Source organism: Artemia franciscana, chromosome 12 (genome assembly GCF_032884065.1).
Source record: "Artemia franciscana chromosome 12, ASM3288406v1, whole genome shotgun sequence".
NCBI lineage: Eukaryota > Metazoa > Arthropoda > Branchiopoda > Anostraca > Artemiidae > Artemia > Artemia franciscana.
In genome coordinates, this window is record NC_088874.1 from 30,160,039 (window position 1) to 30,182,765 (window position 22,727).

Sequence of the window (22,727 nt, forward strand, 5' to 3'; positions counted from 1 at the left end):
CAGACTTTAGGTGCATCCTTGCTGTCAAATCGGCCTATTTACTAATACTCGTTGTAGTAGTCGTAGTAGCCGTAGTAGTACTTATAGTAGCCGTCTCAGTAGTAGCAGTCATACTTGTAATAGTTTTAGTAGCAGTAGTCCTATTAGTAGCAATCCTAATTGTAGCACTCATCTTAGTAGTATTAGTGCTTTATTAGCACTTTATTAGCGCTCGTTGCAGTAGCAGTAATTGTTGTAGTGGCTGTCGTAGTAGTCGTAATAGTAATAGCGGAAGCAGTAAAAGTTGTAGTAGTACTAGTACTCATAATAGAGGCATCCGTTGTAGTTATAATAGTAGTAGTCGTAGTAGCTGCAATAGTAGTAGCAATCGTCCTTATAGTAATCAGGGTAGTAATATTTGTGATAGTTGTAATGGTAGTAGTCGTAACAGTAGTTCTAATAGTCAAAGTAGTGGTATTCGTAGCAGTAAAGTTCGTAGTAGTAGTAGTACTCGTATTAGTGGTATTCCTAGTAGTTGTAGTAATGTTAGTCGTAGTAGTATCAATTGTAGTAGTAGTCGCCTTTATAGAATTCGTGGTAGTAGTAGTCGTGATTGAAGTAGTCGTAATAGTAGTCGTTCTAATAGTAGTCATAGCAGTAGTAGTGATGATATTAGTAGTTGTAGTAGTAGTAGTCCTAGCGGCAGTTGTCGTAGCAGTAGAAGTTGTTGTAGTAATCTTAGTAATACTAATCGCAGTATTTGTAGTAGTATTAGTCGTAAAACTAGTAGTCATTAGCTGTAGTCGTCATAGCGGTATCAGTCTTACAATGCTAGTCGTAGTAGTAGTCGCAGCAGTTTTCTTAGCATAGCAGTCACAGTAGTTGAAGTCTTAGGAATAGTATTCGTAGTAGTAATCTCTTAAGCAGTAGTAGTTATAGTAGTAGTAGTCGTAATTGGAGTAGTCAGAGTATAAGTAGTAGTAGTTGTTGTCGCAGTAGCACTAGCAGCCGTGGCAGCAGTAGTTGTAGTAGTCACAGTAGTAGTAGTTGTAGAAATAGTAGTTGTAGTATTAGTATCTGTTGAAACAGTAGTTGTAGTTATAGTAGTCATGGTAGTGGTAGTCGTAGTAGTTTTAACAGAAGTAGTTGTAGTGGAAGTAGTCCTAATAGTAGTGTATCTAGTAGAAGTAATCATCGTATTAGTAGCCGCAGTAGTAATTTTCATAAGAGTAGTAGTCATAGTAGTGGGTTTTGTACTAGTAGTAGTCGCCGTAGTAGCTGTCGTAGTAGCAGTACTCGAAGCAATAATAGTTGAATCAGTTGTAACAGTAGTCGTAGTAGTTATAGTAGTAGCAGTCACAGCAGTATTAGTAGTAATAGTAGTCTTAGTAGCAGTAGCAGTCGTATACAGGCGTATCATAGTCGATATCTCCTTTCAACAACCTGGTCATAATATTTTTTGATTCATCATCCCTCCCAACATTTCTAAGACTTTAAGGTTAGTATGCTTAGCCTTTTCTTATACCCAGGGTCAAACGTACCTGCTTTCTAAATGATAAAACCCTTACGTAAACAATGGGCAACTTTCAAAGCTTAGAGCCCTTGAGGCAAGGGCTTTTTGGGCATATCGTTTCAGAGGCAATTTAATTAAATGGTAATATCAGAACTTTGATCGTATGTCTTTCGGGAGATGGCAACTAAAAGTTGCAACGGAGCTGGTTGCCCTCAAATAACTTTTTAATCTTTAAAAGGACACCGGAAATTTCCAATTTCAATCGAATGATCCCCGTCTAAAGTTTCTACGCCAACCTCTTCCATACAAAGTGGGCTGAAAAAAAATAATAAAAATTAGAAATAATAAGACATAGAGTCCTCTGCATGGCCTTTGAATATTGCGTCAGCCCTTCAGTGCATTCTTGCTGCGTGATTCGATCTCTGGGTCCCAGTATTTGATTTCTGAACGTTTTTAAATTAATGTATGTTTTGATTTTGGCTCACCGTTCATGAATAATTAAAACGAAACTTACATATTAATTTTTTTTCTAAATGACTTTCTCATAGTTTTGATCGGGTGATTTTGATAAAAAAGGATTGGGGGAGGAGGCCTAGTTGCCCTGCAATTTTCGGTTACTTAAAAATGCAACTAGATTTTTTTATTTTTTTACGAACGTTTTTGTTAGTAATAAACATTCGTATCTTACGAATTAACTTACGTAATGAAGTTCTATATTTATGTATTTTTATTACGTATATAAGGGGGTTCGCCCCCTCGTCAATACCTCGCTTTTTACACTAAAGCTTGAATTTTGTCCCAAATCTTTAAAAGAATGACCCCTGAATCACAAAGGCCGTAGAATAAATGATTGGAATTAATAAAAATACTTTAGCGTAAAGCACAAGGTATTGTAGAGGAGACGAAACCCCTTATATACGTAATATTTTATGTTTGTTTTAAGTTTTAATGGTGCTCATTACTTCTAGTGGGAAAAAAATTATTTATTTTCTCATTGTTTTTTTTTTAATAATGCTAGAAAATCCTGCGCCCTTTTCATGGAAATTCTCTTTCCTAATGTTAATTCCTCCATGGAAAGATCCTCGCACGTAACCCCCTCAAGCCCAACCCACCCTCACCCCAACGCGAAATAGTCCCCCTGAAAACGTCTGTTCACTTCATAATAACCATTACTATATGTAAACAATGGTCAAAGTTTGTAACTTGCAGCCCCTCCCCCAGGGACTCTGGGTGATTAAGTCGTCCCCAAAGACATAAATATTAGGTTTTAGGCTAAGTTGAACAGAATGGCTATCTTAATAGCCAATATGGGGCTATGTTGGAATACATGGTGAAAACTTATGCGTGGGAGGGGGCTTGGGTGCCCTCCAATTTTTTGGTCACTTAAAATGGCACTAGAACTTTTAGTTTTCGTTAGAATGAGCCCTCTCGCGACATTCTAGGACCACTGGGTCGATACGATCACCCCTGGAGAAATAAAAAAAAAACAAACAAACACGCATCCATAATCTGTCTTCTGGCAAAAAAAAATACAATATTCCGCATTTTTGTAGATAGGAGCTTGAAACTTTTACAGTAGAGTCCTCTGATACGCTGAATCTGATGGTTCTGATTTTGTTAGGATTTTATGACTTTTAGGGGATGTTTCCCCCTATTTTCTAAAATAAGGCAAATTTTATCAGTTTCGTAACTTTTGATTGGTAAGACTAAACTTGATGAAACTAATATATTTAAAATCACCATTAAAATGCGACTCTTGTTATGTAACTATTGGTATCAAAATTCCATTTTTTAGAGTTTCAGTTACTATTGAGCCGGGTCACTCCTTACTACAGTTCGTTACCACAAACTGTTTGATTATATCCCTTTTTATTGCACTTTGTATTAACCAAGTGACATATAGCAATCGCAAATTCTGTCGGTCTGTCGGTCTGTCTGTCGGTCTGTCTGTCGGTCCCGGTTTTGCTACTTTAGGCACTTCCAGGTAAGCTAGGACGATGAAACTTGGCAAGCGCATCAGGGACCGCACCAGATTAAATTAGAAAATAGTCGTTTCCCCGATTTGACCATCTGGGGGGGGGGGGAGTGGGGGGCCGATTAACTCGGAAAAAATAGAAAAAATTAAGTATTTTTAACTTATGAACGGGTGATGGGATCTTAATGAAATTTGATGTTTGGAATAATATTGTATCTCAGAGCTCTTATTTTAAATCCCGACTGGATCTGATGACATTGGGGGGAGTTGGAGGGGGAAACCTAAAATCTTTTTAAACACTTAGAGTGGAGGGATCGGGATGAAACTTGATGGGAATAATAAGCACAAGTCCCAGACACATGATTGACATAATCGGAACGGATCCGCTCTCTTTGGGGTAGTTGGGGGGGGGGGGGTAATTCTGAAAAATTAGAAAAATGATTTATTTTTAACTTACGAACAGGTGATCGGATCTCAATGAAATTTGGTGTATAGAACGATATCGTGTCTTAGAGCTCTTATTTTAAATCCCGACAAGATCTGGTGACATTGGGGGGGGGGGGGGATTTGGGAGGGGGAAACCTAAAACTTGGAAAACACTTAGAGTGGAGGGATCGGTATGAAACTTTGTGGGAAAAATAAACAAAAGTCCTAGATACATGATTGACATAAACAGAACGGATCCGCTCTCTTTGGGGTAGTTGGGGGGGGGGTGTTATTTCTGAAAAATTAGAAAAAATGAGGTATTTTTAATTTACGAGCGGGTGATTGGATCTCAATGAAATTTGATATTTAGAAGGATATCGTGTCTTAGAGCTCTTACTTTAAATCCTGACCGGATCTGGTGACGGGGGCGGGGAGTTGGGAGGGGGAAACCTAAAACTTGGAAAACACTTAGAGTGGAGGGATCGGGATGAAACTTGGTGGGAAAAATAAGCACAAGTCCTAGATACATAATTGACATAACCAGAACGGATCCGCTCTCTTTGGGTTAGTTGGGGGAGGGGTTAATTCTAAAAAATTAGAAAAAATGAGATATTTTTAACTTACGAACGGATGATCGGATCTCATTAAAATTTCATATTTAGAAGGATATCATGTCTCAAAACTCTTATTTTAAATCCTGACCGGATCTGGTGACATTGGGGAAGTTTGGGGGTGAGGGAACCTAAAATCATGGAAAACGCTTAGATTGGAGGGATCGGGATAAAACCTGGGGGATAAATAAGCAGAAGCCTTACATACGTGATTTACATAATTGGAACGGATCCGCTCTATTTTTTTGGGGGGGGGGTTAATTCTGAAAAATAAGAAAAAATTACGTATTTTTAACTTACGAAGGAGTGATCGATCTTCATGAAACTTCATATTTAAAAGGACCACGTAACTCAGATCTCTTATTTTAAATCTCGACTGGATCGAGCGTAATTGGGGGGAGGGGGCAGTTGGGGGGACTGGAAATCTTAGAAATACTTAAAGTGGTGAGATCAGGATGAAACTGGATGGGAAGAATAGAAACCTGTTTAAGATACGTGACTGACATAACCGGACCGGATATGCTCTCTGTGGTGGAATCGGGGGGGGGGGGGGCTAATTTTGAAAATTGAAGTATTTGTAACTTACGAAAGGGTGACCAGATCTTAATGAAATTTGATATTTAGAAGGATCTTGTGCTTTAAAGTTCTAGTTTTAAATTTCGACCAGATCCTGTGACATTGGGGGATTTGGGAGGGGGAAACCGGAATTCTTGGAAAACGTGAAAATTGGGGTATTTTTATCTTACGAATAGGTGATTGGATCTTAATGAAATTTGATTTTAGAAGGAATTTATGTCTCAGAGCTCATATTTCAAATCTCGACCAGATCTTTTGACATTGGGGGGAGTTGGAGGGGGAAATCTTGGAAAAAACACTTTCAGTGGAGGAATCGGGATGAAGCTTGGTAGATAGAATAGACAATGTCCTTGATACGTGATTGACAGAATCGTACTGGATTCGCTCTCTTTGGAGGAGTTGGGCGGAGGGGTTCAGTGATTTGGCGATTTTGGTGCTTCTGGACGTGCTAGGACGATGAAAATTGGTAGGCGTGTCAGGAAGCTGCACAATTTGACTTGATAAAGTCGTTTTCCCAGATTCAACCATATGGGGGGCTAAAGGAAGAGGAAAAATTAGAAAAAATTAGGTATTTATAACTTACGAGTGGGTGATCAAATCTTAATGAATTTTGATATTTAGAAGGACACCGTGACTCAGAGCTCTTATTTTAAATCCTGACCGGCATTAAGCCTCTTGTTTTCCTTTTTAAATCAATCTATTGATTCATAGAATTTTGTTAGAGCTCATACCATATGATTTCTTGGCTCTTAGCTCTTCTCGACTCGTCACAAGTGCCATATGAGCTCTTAGCTCTTGTTTATTCAAGTCTTTATCATGCTTTTTTTTTTCAATCACCGTTCTGGTGTATTTTCCCAAGTCATACTAGAAATCCAGTTTTTGAAGGTCCGTTCGAGTATCCAGTATATAGATTTATTCATACTTTCTTTTATTCGTTTTGTTTTAGATTGTATGAGACTCAAGTCAAAAAGATTGTCAAAATTCAGGCAATGATGAGATCTTATCTAGCTAGAAAACGTAAGTCAGGATCATCAGTCGCTGTCAGCAAATCAGCTTTAGAGAACAAAGGTAAAGATTCAAAATTAATTACGTTTTACACCTTGTAACCAATAAAAAATCTAAGTTATCCGTTTATTATGTTGTAAAACACTCTGAGTTTAGTAATTACTCACGGCTTTCTGGTGATTGTTTTCAGGAGGGAAATTGTGGGTCACTTTTCATCCTCCTCCAAAGAGTTTAGAACCTGGCAGATATCGTCATTACATGTATACCCCTTTAGTCAGGTTTTACAAAGTTTTCCAAAACCCCATAACAAATTCTTGTAGATATTTCGGCTTAGTTCTTCGAATTTATCTAATATAATCCCAACGAAGTCTGTTTTTGTTATTGGGATACTTTTTTTTTACATATTCATCGGGCTACGAGATATAGACGAGGAATCATCAAAAAAGTTTACTTAGGGTTTTTTTCTCTGTAAGGGTGAATAATTTTGCAAGAGAAGGAAGTTTATTTGACTTTTTAATACCGGAATCTTTGGAAGTTGCATTTACAGATCTACATACTGCAGTTTTACTATTCACATAGCCAGATAGCATATTCATTCTGCCGGTTGACAAAATACTATTTTGTCACCAGCCGTTGTATTTGGAGATATTTATAGAGAAAAGATATAGAATGAATATATCAGACAAAAAGCAAATTTTATGAACAACTCCGATTTTAAGCCATCGTAAATACCAATAATCATTGTAATTTCAAATAAATACCATCAAGTCAAACCGTCTGGTCAAACCAGACGAATGATATTAAATTTCCCAAATTTTGCATTTACGTTACAAAATCTTTGTGTGGCTAGTGTGGGACAGCCGAGTCAAAATTTATAATAGGATCAAACGAAGGTGGTTGTATAACGTAACTAATTCACGAAAAAAAATTCATTTGCACTCAGAATACTTTATTGCAACACAAGCATTAATTTGGTGTTAATATATGTATAAATATATATTCTTTGTTTATAATTGAGCAATAATTGTTTATTTATGTATGATGTGTATGTATGCATGAGTAACAACGCCATAGGCACTTTGACGACGACCATAGCCGCTAATCTTTTCTTCCTTAAAAGTTTAAGATCACTAGGAAGTTTAACGGCGATATCCTCAAGACGTAGGTGCTATTCATTTCTTTAAGATGCAGGTGCATTTTACATAATAGGGGGTGTTTTCTAAGAGATGCAGCTGTTTGTTACATAATAGGGAATGTTTTCTAAGAGATACAGGTGGTTGTTACGTAATAGGGTTTGTTTAATTCAGAATTTCTTTGTTTGTTACGTAAAAGGAAATGTTTACTAAGAGACGCAGGAGTTTATTCCATAATAGGGCTTGTTTTTTCTTTGATTGCTTGAAAACCCCTGGAAGATCAAGAAAAAAACTTCAGGGCCCACTAGTGGGGGAACTTCAAAATGCCGAACCCTAACGAGCCATTCCACCGGACCTCTAGCAAGCCTTTGAACTGAGTGGGGGGGGGGGCTAACCTAACCTTACTAAGTGAACAGTTCCAACGGGGGGGGGGAAGGTTCCCACGAGGGCCTTAGCAACCAATTCCAACTGGGAACCTGGCAGTTAATTCAGACGGGATCCTTACCAACCTTTTCTGCCGGGAAAGGGGGTTAACTTAACCTAGAAACCTTTCCCATCGGTGTCTTTAGTAACCAATTCAACTGGTGACCCTAGCAACCAATTTGAACAGGACTCTAGCAACCAATTTCAAGGGGCCCTAGCATCCAGTTCTATTGGGACGCCTACCAACCTTTTTCACCGGGGTGCCCTAACCTTACATAGCAACTTTTTCCACCGTGGGTTCCTTATCAGCTAATTCAAACTGTGTCCCTAGCAGACAATTCTGACGGGGGACCTAGCAGTTAATTCTAACGGGGGACCTTAGCAACCAATTTCAACCGGGGCCCAAGCAATCAATTCCAATGGGAAGCCTTAGCAGTCACTTCCAACGGGGGACCTTAGTAGTCAATTTCAACGGGCTTTTAGCATCCAATTTTACAGTCAAGACGTTTTTCAAGAAGCTTCAATACATTTCAAAACGTTTTTAAGATATTTTAAGACATTTAAAGACGTTTCACGACGTTTGAAGACGTTTCTTAAGATATTATTCTTCAGTAGATTTTTAAAGACATTTCGAGACGTTTTTAAGGCATTTCAAAACGATTTTCAAGACGTTTCAAGACATTTCAAGACGTTTTTAGGATATTTTTCTAAGATGGTTTTAAGGTTTGTTTGTTTGTTACGTAGTAGGGGAATGTTTACCCGTGCTAAGGATAACGCATTCTCACGTGACTGTGGACCCAGCTTGTAACTGTCGAGGAAACAAACGTAGGATGTTAATAATGAAGATGCACAAGTGGGTGTTACGTAATACTTTTAAGAATATTTTTTCAGGATTTCATTTTCCTTTCAATGACTTTTTCTTTCTTTCAAGGCGTTTTTTCGAGATTTCATTTCCATTAACGACGTTTTTTTTCTCAGAGAACCTTCATATTCCAAGGACTTCATATTCATATTCGTCCGCATTAAGATTCAAAAGAGATTCCCCTTGATGGAATGGATTGCTAGATAAATAGACCAAGAGATCTTTTCTAATATTATTATTCAGGGAATACTTTTTACTTGATAACCTATTCCATGCTCGGAAAATTCCCCGTCCCTCTTTCCAGAATGATTAAATGGACCACGTATTTCCAACCCTTTCCTTAAGAAAGCATGCGAGCAGGCTAATGGTAGTGATTTTAGATGCATTACTCTATTAGATACCCGTTGCATTCAATTAATTTAAATCTTGATATTAGCAAAATTGCTTTCCGAAAAATTAAACACGCAAACGGATAAAAAGAGATACATTTTTACCTTTGGTTATTTATGAGAATTTATAATGAAATACCATGTTTCTTTGAGTCAAAACTATGCATATTCACGGCACCGTTACAATGTTTGGCTGGCTAACCTTAGGAAGCAATTCCAGGGGAAGGAGGGTTGTTATTCGAGATGTTTCTGAGAGATCTTAATGCAAATGCCTTGTTTCTATTGCTCTATTATATGTACCTGACTGTTATATTTCATTAATCTAATTGATACTTGCAAAATGACATTTTGAAAAATGGAACGAGCAAATGAAGAAAGAAGAGACAAATTTTTGCATTCGGTTATTTCTGAGAGCTTTTAATGAAAATACCACGTTTCATTGAGCCCAGACTATGCAAACTCATGCCACCGTGACAATATGTGACTATTCCACCCTAGCAAGCAATTCCAAAGGAGAAGGGATGTTAATAAAGGTAAATTTAAGCCATATTTAGATATATTTCTGAGAGGTCTTAATTAAAATGCCTCGTTTCTATTGTTCTATTGTATGCACATGCCTTTTACATTCCGTTACTTTAAATCTTGATACTAGCAAAATCACCTCTAAAAAATTAAACACGAAAACCGAGAACAAAGAGACACATTATTGTATTCTGTTATTTCTAAAGACTTAAGACTATGTATATGGACACCACCGTGGCAATATATGGCTAACCCACCCTAACAAGCTATTCCATAGCGGAGGGTTGTTATTAGAGGTAACTTTAAGCCTTATTAACAAATATTTTTGAGAAGTCTTAATGAAAATGCCTTATTTCTTTTACTGGGTGTTATATTTCAGTCCCCCTTTACCGAGAATTTCTTTTAACACCTCCCACCTTAACTTTAACCTGTATAACGAGATACTCCAAGGCAATTCACGTCACCTTGGCAAACTATGGTTGACACAACGCACCCTATGGCGCTTTTCATGATTCCAAAGGCATTTTTCAGATATTTTCATGATACAAATACGCTTTAGTTCCATTATCTGTCTTTTATCAATCCACCCCAAACATTACATGTAAATTCTTACCACCGTGCGATACTATGACTGGATTTCTGGCACCCTCTTTTACCCCTAATCATTACTAAGGCATTTTCGATATATTTTCTTGTTAAAAAACATGATTTAAGTTCATTGGTTCGTGTTTTCCTAAGCCATCCTAACACTATAATCCTAACACACACTTGAATGACCGTCTGGCACCCTCTGGCATACTCTCATAATTCCTAAGACACTCTCCAGATATTTTCATTTTAAAAATCATGCTTTAAATCCATTGGCTCATTTTTTCGCAAGCTAACCTTGAATGATACACCATGTCAATTCACACCACCATGGCACACTATGGCTGTCCCCTGACATCCGGTTGACACATATTATGAATCTTAACAGATTCCGATTCCGCTTCCCCCGCTTTTGACCCCGATTACAGGAATTCTAGTTCCAATTTTGCTTCCCCGCTTCTGGCCCCCACTTACATTAATTCCAGTTCTGATTCTAATGGCTTTGAACCAGCTTCAGTCTCAGTCCTGATTTCATTGATCCTGGTTCCATCAATTCCTGTTCCACCACTTCTGATTTCCCCTATTCCATTATTCTGATTCCACTGAACTTCGCTCCAAGCTCTCTCAGTTCCAGTCCCAGTCCCAGTTCCACCGAATCCGATTCTGTCAGCTCCGCTTCCACCACTTCTACGCCCCTACTCCACAGTTCCACTTCCGCCAATTTTGTTCCGAGTTCAGCCAATCCGAGGATTTTTATGCAGCTGTCCACGTGGTACCCTATGGCTGCTTACATCTTACTTTTAAAAGTGAACTAGAAATATTTCAAGAAAGTGTTTGTTCATGATAAGATTATCGTAGCATTGAAGCTGATAAAGAAAAATGTTTGAATTATGATACAAGTATTAACAGGGATCTTATTGGAAATGTATGCGTGCGTCGTCATGACACAAAGGTGTTAAATTCATCTGGAATTCTGAAATAAATCATCATTACTGATGGTGGTGGATATGTGAGATTAAGATTTCCATAGATGATAGTGCTCAAAGAGAATGCAAGCCTACAACTGTTAGCTGATGACGAAAGTCAACTTCTTGCTACAACTGCTGGCAATATCTTATCGTTTGATAGATTTTATCAGCATCTTTCCGGCATTAGCATTCTAAAGAAAATAAGTATGCTACAGCACAAACTTCAGTGCTGTACAGCAATACATATCTTATGCTGGTGCTGAAACTACAACCTCTGTAAAAATTAATATCATAATTGACAGTGAAACCGCAAGTAAAATAAAAAGGGCATTGACAGACAATATCACCAAGGAATATAAAGATGAATTAATGAAAACAAATCACCAGTAATTGTTGCTAGTACTATCTTGAGTTTATAAGCAGATACAGTCCATGAATCTGATAATAATCAATGATGAAATGTATTACAAGGTTGTCGAAAATTTTGTATGACCCCAAAATGGAACTTTTGACATCCCTAGAGAAAACATATTAAAGCTGCTTATCAGATGGATTCAAAGCATTCATTTTTATTATCATATTCAACGTGCCATTATGTCAATAAGAGATATTTTCTTGTACCAATTTGCTATTTCCATTATTTTGAAGATCCACTTGCAACTCTAGCGTTTAGAATGTTTATTCAAAAGTCAGAAAGAAAAAAAGGAACTTTCACAGCTATAGGTTCTACTTCCAGGTTCATAGGGGGTCTACAAGAGTCTGAATTGAGTTAGCTTGGTGTTTTATCAAAGAGAGATGTGTCAGATTTTCGAGGAATTTTTAGATATGCTTTATTAGAGAATTATATAAACTAGTTAATTGTATAAAATTATAAAATAGTAATTAATTATATAAAACAGTCTTTCTTAGAGAATTTTTAGAGATGGTTTATAAGAAAAGGATATCAACTTGTTCAAAAACATAGGAAAATACTCCTTCTTAGAAATTATTTAGAGATGTTTCCCAGAGAATGATATAAACTTGTTCAAAACGTAGGAAAATTGTCCTTCTGAGAAAATTTTTAGAAATGTTTTCCTAGCGAATGATATAAACTTCTTCAAAACGTAGGAAAATAGTACTTTATAGATAATAATCAGAGATGTTATCTTAGAGAATGATATAGACTAGTTCAAAACATAGTAAAATAGTTTTTCTTGGAGATTTTTTGAGAAGTTTTCTTAGAAAATGACATTAACTTATTTAAACCATAGAAAAAATATTCCTTCGTAAAGAATTTTTAGAAACATAAATATTTAATCTAGTTATTTAATCTGTTCTCTAAGAAACATAGGCATTTCTAATATGTTTTCAGAAATTCTTAGAGATATTTTCGTAAAGAATGATATAAACTTGTTCAAAATATAGGAAGGTAGTCTGTCTTAGAAGCTGTTTAGAAATGTTTTCTTAGAGAATGATATAAACTTTTTCAAAAACAGAAGAAAATAGTCCTTCTTAGAGAGTTTTTATAGATGTTTTATTAGAGAATGATATAAGCTTGTTCAAAACATAGGAAAATACTCCTTATTAGACAATTTTTAGAATGTTTTCCTAGAGAATGATATAAGCCTGTTCAAAACATAGGAATAGTCCTTTTAGAGAACTTTAGTGACGTTTTCTTAGAGAATTATATAAACTTGTTCAAAACATAGAAAAAAATCCTTCTTAGAAGTTTTAGAGATGTTTTCTTAGACAGTGATATAAAATTGCTCAAAAAAAGGAAAATAGACCGTCTAACATAATATTTAGACATGCTTTCTAAGAGAATTATATAAAATTATTCAAAACACTGGAAAATAATCCATCTTAGAGATATTTTGGAGATGTTTTCGGAGACAATGATATAAACTTGTTCAAAACATAGGAAAATACTCCTTCTTAGAGAATGTTTAAAGATATTTTCTTAGAGACTGATATAAACTTGTTCAAAACATTGGAAAATTGTTTTTCTTAGGGAATGTTTGGAGAATTTTTTTGGAAAATGATCTAAGCTTACCCAAAACATAGTAAAATAGTCCTTGACCACTAAAAGTACCACCCCCCTACAGCATAGGTACCTGCAATCCACTTATAACTAATCCAAGTACCTACAACCAACGTGTCGCACAAGGGTACCTGCAACTGACTAGATTTAAAAGCAAGAAAAACAATATGATGCAATTGACTAGTTTTAACAGCTAGAAAAAACGGTGCGAGTTTGTATAAAATGCCTATAGCAAGCATACTGTTTTTCTACCTGTTCAAACCAGTCGATTGCAAGTGCCCGTGGTGTAACACATTTGTTGCATATACCTGAGTTAGTTATAGGTGGGTTGAAGGTACTCATGCTGTCTGGAGGGGTAATTTTTGTGGTGAAGGGCTATTTTCCTATCTTTTGGGTAGGCTTGAATTAATCTCTAAAAATTCTTCAAGAAGGACTACTTTCCTAGGTTTTGAAAATTTTTTATAAATCTCTTACAAAATATCTCTAAAACTTCTCTAAGAAGGACTTTTTTTCCTGTGTTTCATTCACTTAGTGAAATTTACATTATTCACTAAGAAAAGGACTCTAAAATTTTCTAAGAAAGACTTATTTCCGATGTTTTGAACACATTTTTATCATTCTCTAAGAAAACACCTCTAAAAGTCTCTATGAAGGATGATTTTTCTATGTTTGAACAAATATCCAAGAAAATATCTCTTTAAAAGATCTCTAAGAAGGACTATTCTCTTAAGTTTTGAGACTTTTATATCATTCTCTTTGAAAATATCTCTAAAAATCTTTGCAGAATATCTATTTTCCTATGTTTTGAACAAGTATACGTCATTCTCCAGGAAAACATCTTTAAACATCTATTGATCTATTGATTGCTAGGGTGGGCCAGTGAAATACTGTCAGGGTTGCGTGAAAATTTATAGTTTTGGCTCTATGGAACATGGCATTTTTATTAAAACCTCTCGGAAAAACCATATACAAAAATGTGTCTCTTTTTTCATCGTTTGCGTTTTCCCTTTTTCAAAATCTGATTTTGCTAGTGTAGATATTTAAATTAATAGAATGTAATAGGCAGGTGCATCTAACAGAGCAATAGATATGATACATTTTCGTTCAGACCTCTCAGAGCTATATCTTAATATGGCTTAATTTTACCTCCAATAACAGCCCTTCCACTCCAAATATACTTACTAGCGTGGACCAGTCACATATTGTCATGGTGGCATGAATTTGCATAGTTGTGGCTACAAAAACGACATTTCATTAGAACTTCTCAGACGTAACCGAATACAAAAATTTATCTTTTTTCCTTCGTGTGCTTGTTTCATTGTTCAAATTGTAATTTTACTACTATCCAGATTTGAATTAACGGAATGTAACAGGTAGGTGCATCTGATTGAGCAATAGAAACATGTAATTTTTATTAAGACCTCTAAGAAATATCTCTTAATGTGGCTTAAATTTATCTCTAATAATAGCCGTCTCTCCCCCACGGAATTGCTTTCTAGGGTGGGCCAGCCACATATTGTCACGGTGGCATGAATTTGCATAGGCTTGGCTCAAAGGAACGTGGCATTTTATTAAAAGATCTCAGAAATAACCGAAGGGAAAAATTTGTCGTTTTTTATTTGTTTGTATTTTTCTTTTTTCTAAATATGGTTTTGCTAGTATCAAAATCTTAATTAATGGACTGTAACAGGCAGGTGCATTTAATAGAAGAAAATCAGTAGCATTGGCGTGCTCGCATGCTCTCATATAGAAATTGTTCATATAGACATTCATTTAATCATTCTAGAAAGCGGGACATGGGATTCATATAGAAGCCTGTCGCGTGCCGAGTCCCGTGGTGCGATGGCTGGTAATTGCAAAAATATTTGTATATATTTTAACAAGGCATTACAACAATTCAAAAATCTTAAAAAAGAAGACCAAAAGTTTGAAGCTTACTAGATATCGTTGTTAGAAATCAGACTTGGTTTAATAATCAAAGATCTTTGAAAAGACTTTAGTATGTAAAGACAGTAAATTGTCTCATATTGTCTGTGGTTAGAGGACAAGCGACAATACGAATCCATATATAGAAGCCTGCCGCGTGCCGAGTCCCGTGGTGCGATGGCTGGTAATTGCAAAAATATTTGCATATATTTCAACAAGGCATTACAACAACTCAAAAATCTTAAAAAAGAAGACCAAAAGTTTGAAGCTTACTAGATATCGTTGTTAGAAATCAGACTTGGCTTCATAATCAAAATCTTTGAAAAGACCTAAGTATGTAAAGACAGCAAATTGCGGTTAGAAGACGAGGAACAATGAGAATTAATATATAGAAGCCTGCCACGTGTCGAGTGCCGGGGCTTTCGCAATGTACTCTGAAGAATGTTATGAATACAACATTGTTATAGTTTAGGGTGTTTGGCCTTAAGTGTATAAGTGTAAATTTTTTAACTATATTGATCAGGGCCAATATCAAGGGGGGAATCCTGTACTTATTCTAATACGTTCATCCCTTTGTTATTATTATCTATCTCTTTTGGGTTCTTTTGTTGGTCCACATTTAGGTTGTGATTTTTCCTCTTTTTTAGGTAGAAGAAGAAAATCTACTGACTTTAGTGATAATGAAGCTGCAATTGAAATTCAAAGAAGTAAGCTTCCTGAAACCACTTAACCTTAAGGATAATAATTGACAAATTAAAAAAGAGGACTGGAATCTAGTATAATGCCTCTAAAAAAAAATGGGAGTACAGTTATCTAATTTGCTTGATCTAGCAGGATTTGCCAAAAATTTAGATTTGCCAAAAATCTAACGGGGGCTTTGGAAAATAAAATATGTGCCTGGATCTATATCTTAGACTCTATGGATTGGCTTGTATGATTTAGAAGCTAACATTATTTTATATTCAAAAACCAACTACATTCTAGTAAACATTTTTAAAACTAGTTAAAAAGTAAAGTTTACTACTGATCAAAATAGGTCACTTGTAACTCAATTCCCAAGCAATCAATTCTACCTGTAGTATTAAATAAGTACATAATTCACTTGAAAAGTATGCAAGTGTCTTCCGCCATTAAAAGGGGATTTTACTAAAAAACTTGAAACTTTAGTTCTAGCAAAATTAAATTCAAGTTAAAGTTACAACTTGTAAAATGGAGAAAAATGGAAGAAATACAAGAGAAATAGAAATTCATGGAGGTTCTCATGGCTCCTCAGCACCTTCCCTTGTTTCTTGCAGATAAGTATATGAATATGATCATTTTTACTACGCTTAGAATAATTATGTAACAAGAGGAGAAGAGAGTTTTACCCCACAGAATTCGTATTACCAGGTGAACTTAAAATATTCTTGAAACAAACATAGATTAGATTTTAATCTAGCCCACTGATCATCCCTCTTTTTTTTATATTCGTTCATTTGAAAGCTCATTGAATGCTAGAAAATACGAGCAGAACATGCATTTTTGAGGCGTCGCGTATCCCTTCTCCATCTAGACAAAGACTGCATGATACTATGTGCAAAGACTATATGTAAAGACTATATGCATAATTTTTTATAACTATACATACTTTTAGCAAGCCCCAAATTAATCAACTCAGTTAAATAAAGCTTTGAAATGAATGTCTATGTCATCTTTTTCTCTCGCAAGGCTACACATTTCTTTATGAACAATTGTGCAACCGCTTAGAAGTATGGCCTTTGACACTGAAAAGCTCAATATATAGTTCTTCGATACTTCAATATTAATAGATTATATCAGAATTGTTAACCAAAGCACTCTAGTCCTTTTTTGGCCATAATTTTTGTTTTGCACCAAAAAATGGTAGAATACTTCACTTCGTTTTTATAAGTAATTTTTTATTCTCATATTATATTTATTATATTTTATCATATTTTATTATATTTTTATCATATTTTATCCTTTATAAGCTTTTTCTACGTTTTGTTTTGTCCATTTTTGAGTTTGAATTGCTTTTTTCTGTGTTTTAATAATGCTTGTAAATTTACTTGTATTAATAAAATACCGCTTTTATTAATAAAACGACAGTGAGGAGTGACAGCCTGTCACTCCTCACTGTCCTGTATACGAAAATGTATTTGACGTAAATATTTTTTTTTCTACGGGCTTGTGTTAATTACAAAAGGCACCAGATATGACAATTACCTTTTGAATATGTCCTTAAACACCTCTCTATAAGTGTAGTGCCCAGCTAGCTGTGGAAGAGGAAAAAACGAAAACAAGATGCTTCCGACAGAGAATTTCGTGGCTGTAGCCACTTTCTGTTTTTATTTAAATCCAATGGTTTCAAGTTGTTTTCTTGTTGTTCTTTCCAAGAGACTTTAAGTTTCCTGTACATTGTTTTTGAACAAGCCAATTCTGATTATGTACCCTTTGTTTAGATAGCACACCACTTTTTGGGTTTTTGGCTAGTTTTTAGTAGTTATTGGTTGTGTTTGTCTTTTCTTAGGTAGTAGTTATCGCCACAACCACGATAAGAAAATAACTACCAACTTCTTTTTAGTCAACGAAAGTTAATTTCTTTTCTTAATGAAACGTAGAAAGCAAGGAATGAACTAGAATGAGGCTTTCTTAGTAAAACAGGCCTTTAGATTTATACCGTGAGAAAAGCATAATTCTATTCATTTCCCGATTTCAGGCTTATATTTTTGTTTATTCCAGGTTTTCGGGGTTATCAAGCTAGAAAAGAATACAAACCACTCATTGAAAAATCTCACTTTGGATCAGGTAAGAAATTTTTTATGTGCATCAAATAGTTAAATGTCTTCGGTATTGCTTTATTGTAAATATACAATATAGCCCTTGATAGCATAGCCCTTGTCCGGATAATAACTCATCAGGAAATGTGTATAAGCTGCTGAAATCAAAGTCAGCTCTTCGGCATTCATGCAAAGCCTCTCTAGATCTTATGTTAAGGAAATGGTCTACTTAATGTTCGCACTCAAGGATTTTAAAGGAATGTAAAAATATAGCGATATCGATTGTTAATTTCGGTACTCAGAAAAATAGATTCCTTAATCTCAAGTGTCAATATAGAGAAACAAAATATTGAAAATTGAGGGAAATGTAAAATAGGATATAGAAGAAAATGAGAAGAAATTGATTGGCATTTTTCCATTTATAGAGACTAATAATTGAACCATTACTTCCTAAAAACAATATATACTATGAAATAACATTTCAGTAATGTATGTAGAAGGGAATAAAATACAGACACCCACCTTTCTCAGCAAGAGCAAAAAAACGTCATAGGGGGTAAACATTTAGCTTGGCAACAGGTATACATGGCCAATCCAGTCAAGCACCAAATTCGCCATCGACACTTTGTTGCCAACCTAAATGTTTAATCCCTTTCATTTTTTTTCTAGTAAAAATGAATTAAAAAAATTTTTTTAACTGCAAGTAAGGAAGGACATTACGCTAATGTTTTTAATTGTTTTAAAAAGCAGAATTGTGGCAAAGAGTCAAACTTTAGCGTAAAGAGCAAGGGATTGCGGAGGGGACAACCCATTTCATATACGGAGTAATTTCTGTTCGTTTTAAGTTTTAATGTCGCTCCTTACTTTCAGTTAAAAAAACTAGTTTTTTATGTAATTCCTGAATGTTTTTGAATTAACGCATGTTTGATTTTGGCTCTCCACACATAAATTATTAAAATGAAACTTGCATATTAATTCCTTTCTTGGCTAAATGGCTTTCTCTTAGTTTTGATCAGACGATTTTGAGAAATAAGGGGTGGGGAAAGCCTAGTTGCCCTGCAATTTTTCGGTTACATAAAAAGGCAACTATAAATTTTAATTTTTAACGAACGTTTTTATTAGTAAAAAATATACGTAACTTAAGAATTAGCTTACGTAACAAACTTTTATATTCTTAAATTTTTATTATGTGTATGAGGGGGTTTGTACCCTCGTTAATAACTAAATCGTAAGTTTCGTCCCAATTCTTTAAGAATGACCCCTGAATCCGAAAGGCCGTAGAATAAATAGTTGAAATTACTAAAAATACTATAGCATAAAGAGCGAGGTATTTATCTCCTCCTAAATATCTCGCTCTTTATGCTAAAGTATTTTTAGAACCCCTCATGTGCGTAATAATCTCTGTTCGTTTTAAGTTTCAATGCTACTCCTTACTTTCAATTGAAAAAACTTTTCCATCTTTATTTTTTCATTGTTTTGTTTATAGTAATTTTAGAAAATCCTGTGCCCTTTTCATTGAATTTCTGTTCCCCCATGACATATTTCTCCTAGGAAAGATCATCCCACATAGCTCCCTCCCCTCAACCCCACCCCCAAAACCAAAGAAAAATCCCCTGAAAAGGCTGTACACTTCCCAGTAACCATTATTATATGTAAACACTGGCTGAAGTTTGTAACTTGCAGCCCCTCCCCCAGGGACTGTGGGGGAGTAAGTCATTTCCAAAGACATAGTTATTATGGTTTCTGACTATGCAGAACAAAATGGCTATCTCAAAATTTTTATCCGTTGACCTTGGAGAAAAAATGAGCGTGGGAGGGGGCCTAGGTGCCCTCCAATTTATTTGGTCACTTAAAAGGGCACTAGAACTTTTCATTTCCGTTAGAATGAGCCCTCTTACGACATTCTAGTACCACTTTGTCGGTACGATGACCCCTGGGGAAAAAAAACAACAAAAAAACAAACAAATAAACACGCACCCGTGATTTGTCTTCTGGCAAAAAATACGGAATTCTTTGACATCCTATACGACATCAAATACGACATCTTTGTAGATAGGAGCTTGAAACTTCTACAACTGGGTTCTCTGATACGCTGAATCTGATGGTGTGATTTTCGTTAAGATTCAATGACTTTTAGGGGTTGTTTCCCCCTATTTTTAAATAAGGTAAATTTTCTCAGGCTCGTAACTTTTGATGGGTAACATTAAACTTGATTAAACTTATATGTTTATTAAATTAAAAAAAACTAATTTTTTTACCTGAAAGTAAGGAGCGACATTAAAACTTAAAACGAACAAAAATTACTCCGTATATGAAATGGGTTGTCCCCTCCGCAATCCCTCGCTCTTTACGCTAAAGCTTTTAATTGTTTTAAAAAATAGAATTGTGGCAAAGAGTCAAACTTTAGCGTAAAGAGCGAGGATTGAGGGAGTTTTAATGTCGCTCCTTACTTTCAGCTAAAAAAATTATTTTTTTTATTTAATTTTTGAACGTTTTTGAATTAATGCATGTTTGGTTTTGGCTCTCCGCACATAAATTATTAAATTGAAATTTGTATATTAATTCTTTTTTTGGCTAAATGGCTTTCTCTTAGTTTCGATCAGACGATTTTGCGAAATAAGGGGTGGAGAAGGAGGTCTAGTTGCCCTCCAATTTTTCGGTTACTTAAAAATGTAACTAGAACTTTTAATTTTTAACGAATGTTTTTATTAGTAAAAAACATACGTAACTTAAGAATTAACTTACGTAACAAACTTTCATAATCTTATATTTTTATTATGTATATGAGGGGGCTTGTACCCTCGTTAATACCTCGCTCTTTACACTAAATCGTAAGTTTTGTCCCAATTCTTTAAGAATGACCCCTGAATCAGAAAGTCCGTAGAATAAATAGTTGAAATTACTAAAAATACTTTAGCATAAAGAGCGAGGTATTTATCTCCTCTTAAATACCTTGCTCTTTATGCTAAAGTATTTTTAGAACCCCTCATATGCGTAATAATCTCTGTTCGTTTTAAGTTTCAATGATACTCCTTCTTTTCATTTGAAAAAAACGCTTTCATGTTTATTTTTCATTGTTTTCTTTTAGTAATGCTAGAAAATCCCGCGCCCTTTTCATTGAATTTTTCTTCCCCCATGACAGATTCCTCCAAGGAAAGATCCTCCAACATAGCCCCCTCCCCTCAGCCCCATCCCCAAACAAAATAAAATCCCTCTGAAAACGTCTGTACACTTCCCAATAACCATTACTATATGTAAACACTGGTCAAAGTTTGTAACTTGCGGCCCCTTCCTCAGGGACTGGGGGGAGTAAGTCATCCCCAAAGACATAGTTTTTATGATTTTCGACTATGCTGAACAAAATGGCTATCTCAAAATTTTGATTCGTTGACTTTGGGAAAAAATGAGCGTGAGAGGGGGCCTAGATGCCCTCCAATTTTTTGGTCACTTATAAAGGGCACTAGAACTTTTCATTTCCGTTAGACTGAGCCCTCTTGCGACATTCTAGGACCACTTGGTCGATACAAAGACCCCTGGGAAAAAGAAAAACAATAACAAACAAATAAACACGCACCCGTGATTTGTCTTCTGGCAAAAAATACAAAATTCCACATTTTTGTAGATACAAGCTTGAAACTTCTACAGTAGGGTCCTCTGATACGCTGAATTCGATGGTGTCATTTTCGTTAAGATTCTGTGACTTTTAGGGGGTGTTTCCCCCTATTTTCTTAAATAAGGCAAATTTTCTCAGGCTCCTAACTTTTGATGGGTAAGACCAAACTTGATGAAATTTATATATTTAAAATCAGCATTAAAATGAGATTATTTTGATGTAGCTATTGATATCAAAATTCAATTTTTTAGAGTTTTGGTTACTATTGAGCCGGGTCGCTCCTTACTACAGTTATTTACCACGAACTGTTTGAAAATCAGCATTAAAATGCGATCTTTTGATGTAGCTATTGATATCAAAACCCCATTTTTTAGAGTTTTGGTTGCTATTGAGCCGGGTCGCTCCTTACTACAGTTCGTTACCACGAACTGTTTGATTAAATAAAAAAAACAAGTTTTTTTTAACGGAAAGTAAGGAGCGACATTAAAACTTAAAATGAACAGAAATTACTTCGTATATGAAAGGTGCTTCTTCCTCATCAACGCCCCGCTCTTTACGCTAAAGTTTGACAAAACTTTAGCGTAAAAAAAAAGAAAAAAAATCCCGAAATCATCCAATTTGACTTATACTATTAGTTATAATGGCTATATTTGAAGCTGATAAATTCACGTCTTTGGGATAATAAAATGAAAGTTTCTTGATAGATTTATACTTTCCAGGATTATTTTTTCTTATAGTTCAACTTCATATTGGCTGTGAATGGCATTTGCTTGCAGTTTATTACCATTATTTGTTTGATTGTTTCTTTCGAAGACCATTAGAATTTAATATCACTCTTCACTCTTCACTCTATCACTCTTGTGGTTACTAACTTAGTCACCGTTAGTGCAGCCGTTTACATTAGCTGTTTATTTCATACACATTACAGGTGTCTACATGCTTCATATGCCTGTTACACGTCTTCAGTTGGGTTATTTGATTTGCTTGATTTGGTGGTGTAATCCATATCAAGATCACTTTCCCTTATAGGAGTGTTTCCTCCCTTTTTGGAATACCAGACAAGTTTTCCCGGGATATCACGTTTTGGTGGGCTTAATTAATTTCTTCTCCCGATATCCTTAGGAACAAATGCAACACCAAGTGGTATCTTAGAATATAAAGACTGAAAGTTCAACACATACTTTTTTGAATTATTTTAAGTTGATTGCCTAAATCAGGATTTTCATCTGATAGCTTTTTGACCTCTTTTGAGCTAAAATAACTGTTTTGCGTTACACATTAAAAAAAAAAATGCCAGTTTGTTTGATCATAATCTTTTTTGCTACTTAAAAGAAGGATTACTAGAGCTTTCCATTACCATTTGAATAAGTATTCTTCTAAAAGTCGATTGGCTCCATACAATCACACTTGGAAAAAAAAAC

General features: G+C 35.3%; 1 protein-coding gene across 3 annotated transcripts in view; it reads left to right on the forward strand.

The window, feature by feature from the left end:
- LOC136033973 (neither inactivation nor afterpotential protein C-like) overlaps positions 1 to 22,727 on the forward strand; it is a 203,825-nt gene that overhangs the window by 117,718 nt on the left and 63,380 nt on the right. For all 3 annotated transcript variants that reach the window (XM_065715002.1, XM_065715004.1, XM_065715003.1), the window contains 3 exons: positions 6,027 to 6,148; positions 15,564 to 15,623; positions 17,656 to 17,721. In XM_065715002.1, coding sequence (XP_065571074.1) covers positions 6,027 to 6,148; positions 15,564 to 15,623; positions 17,656 to 17,721 — 248 coding nt within the window. The remainder of the gene's footprint in view (positions 1 to 6,026; positions 6,149 to 15,563; positions 15,624 to 17,655; positions 17,722 to 22,727) is intronic.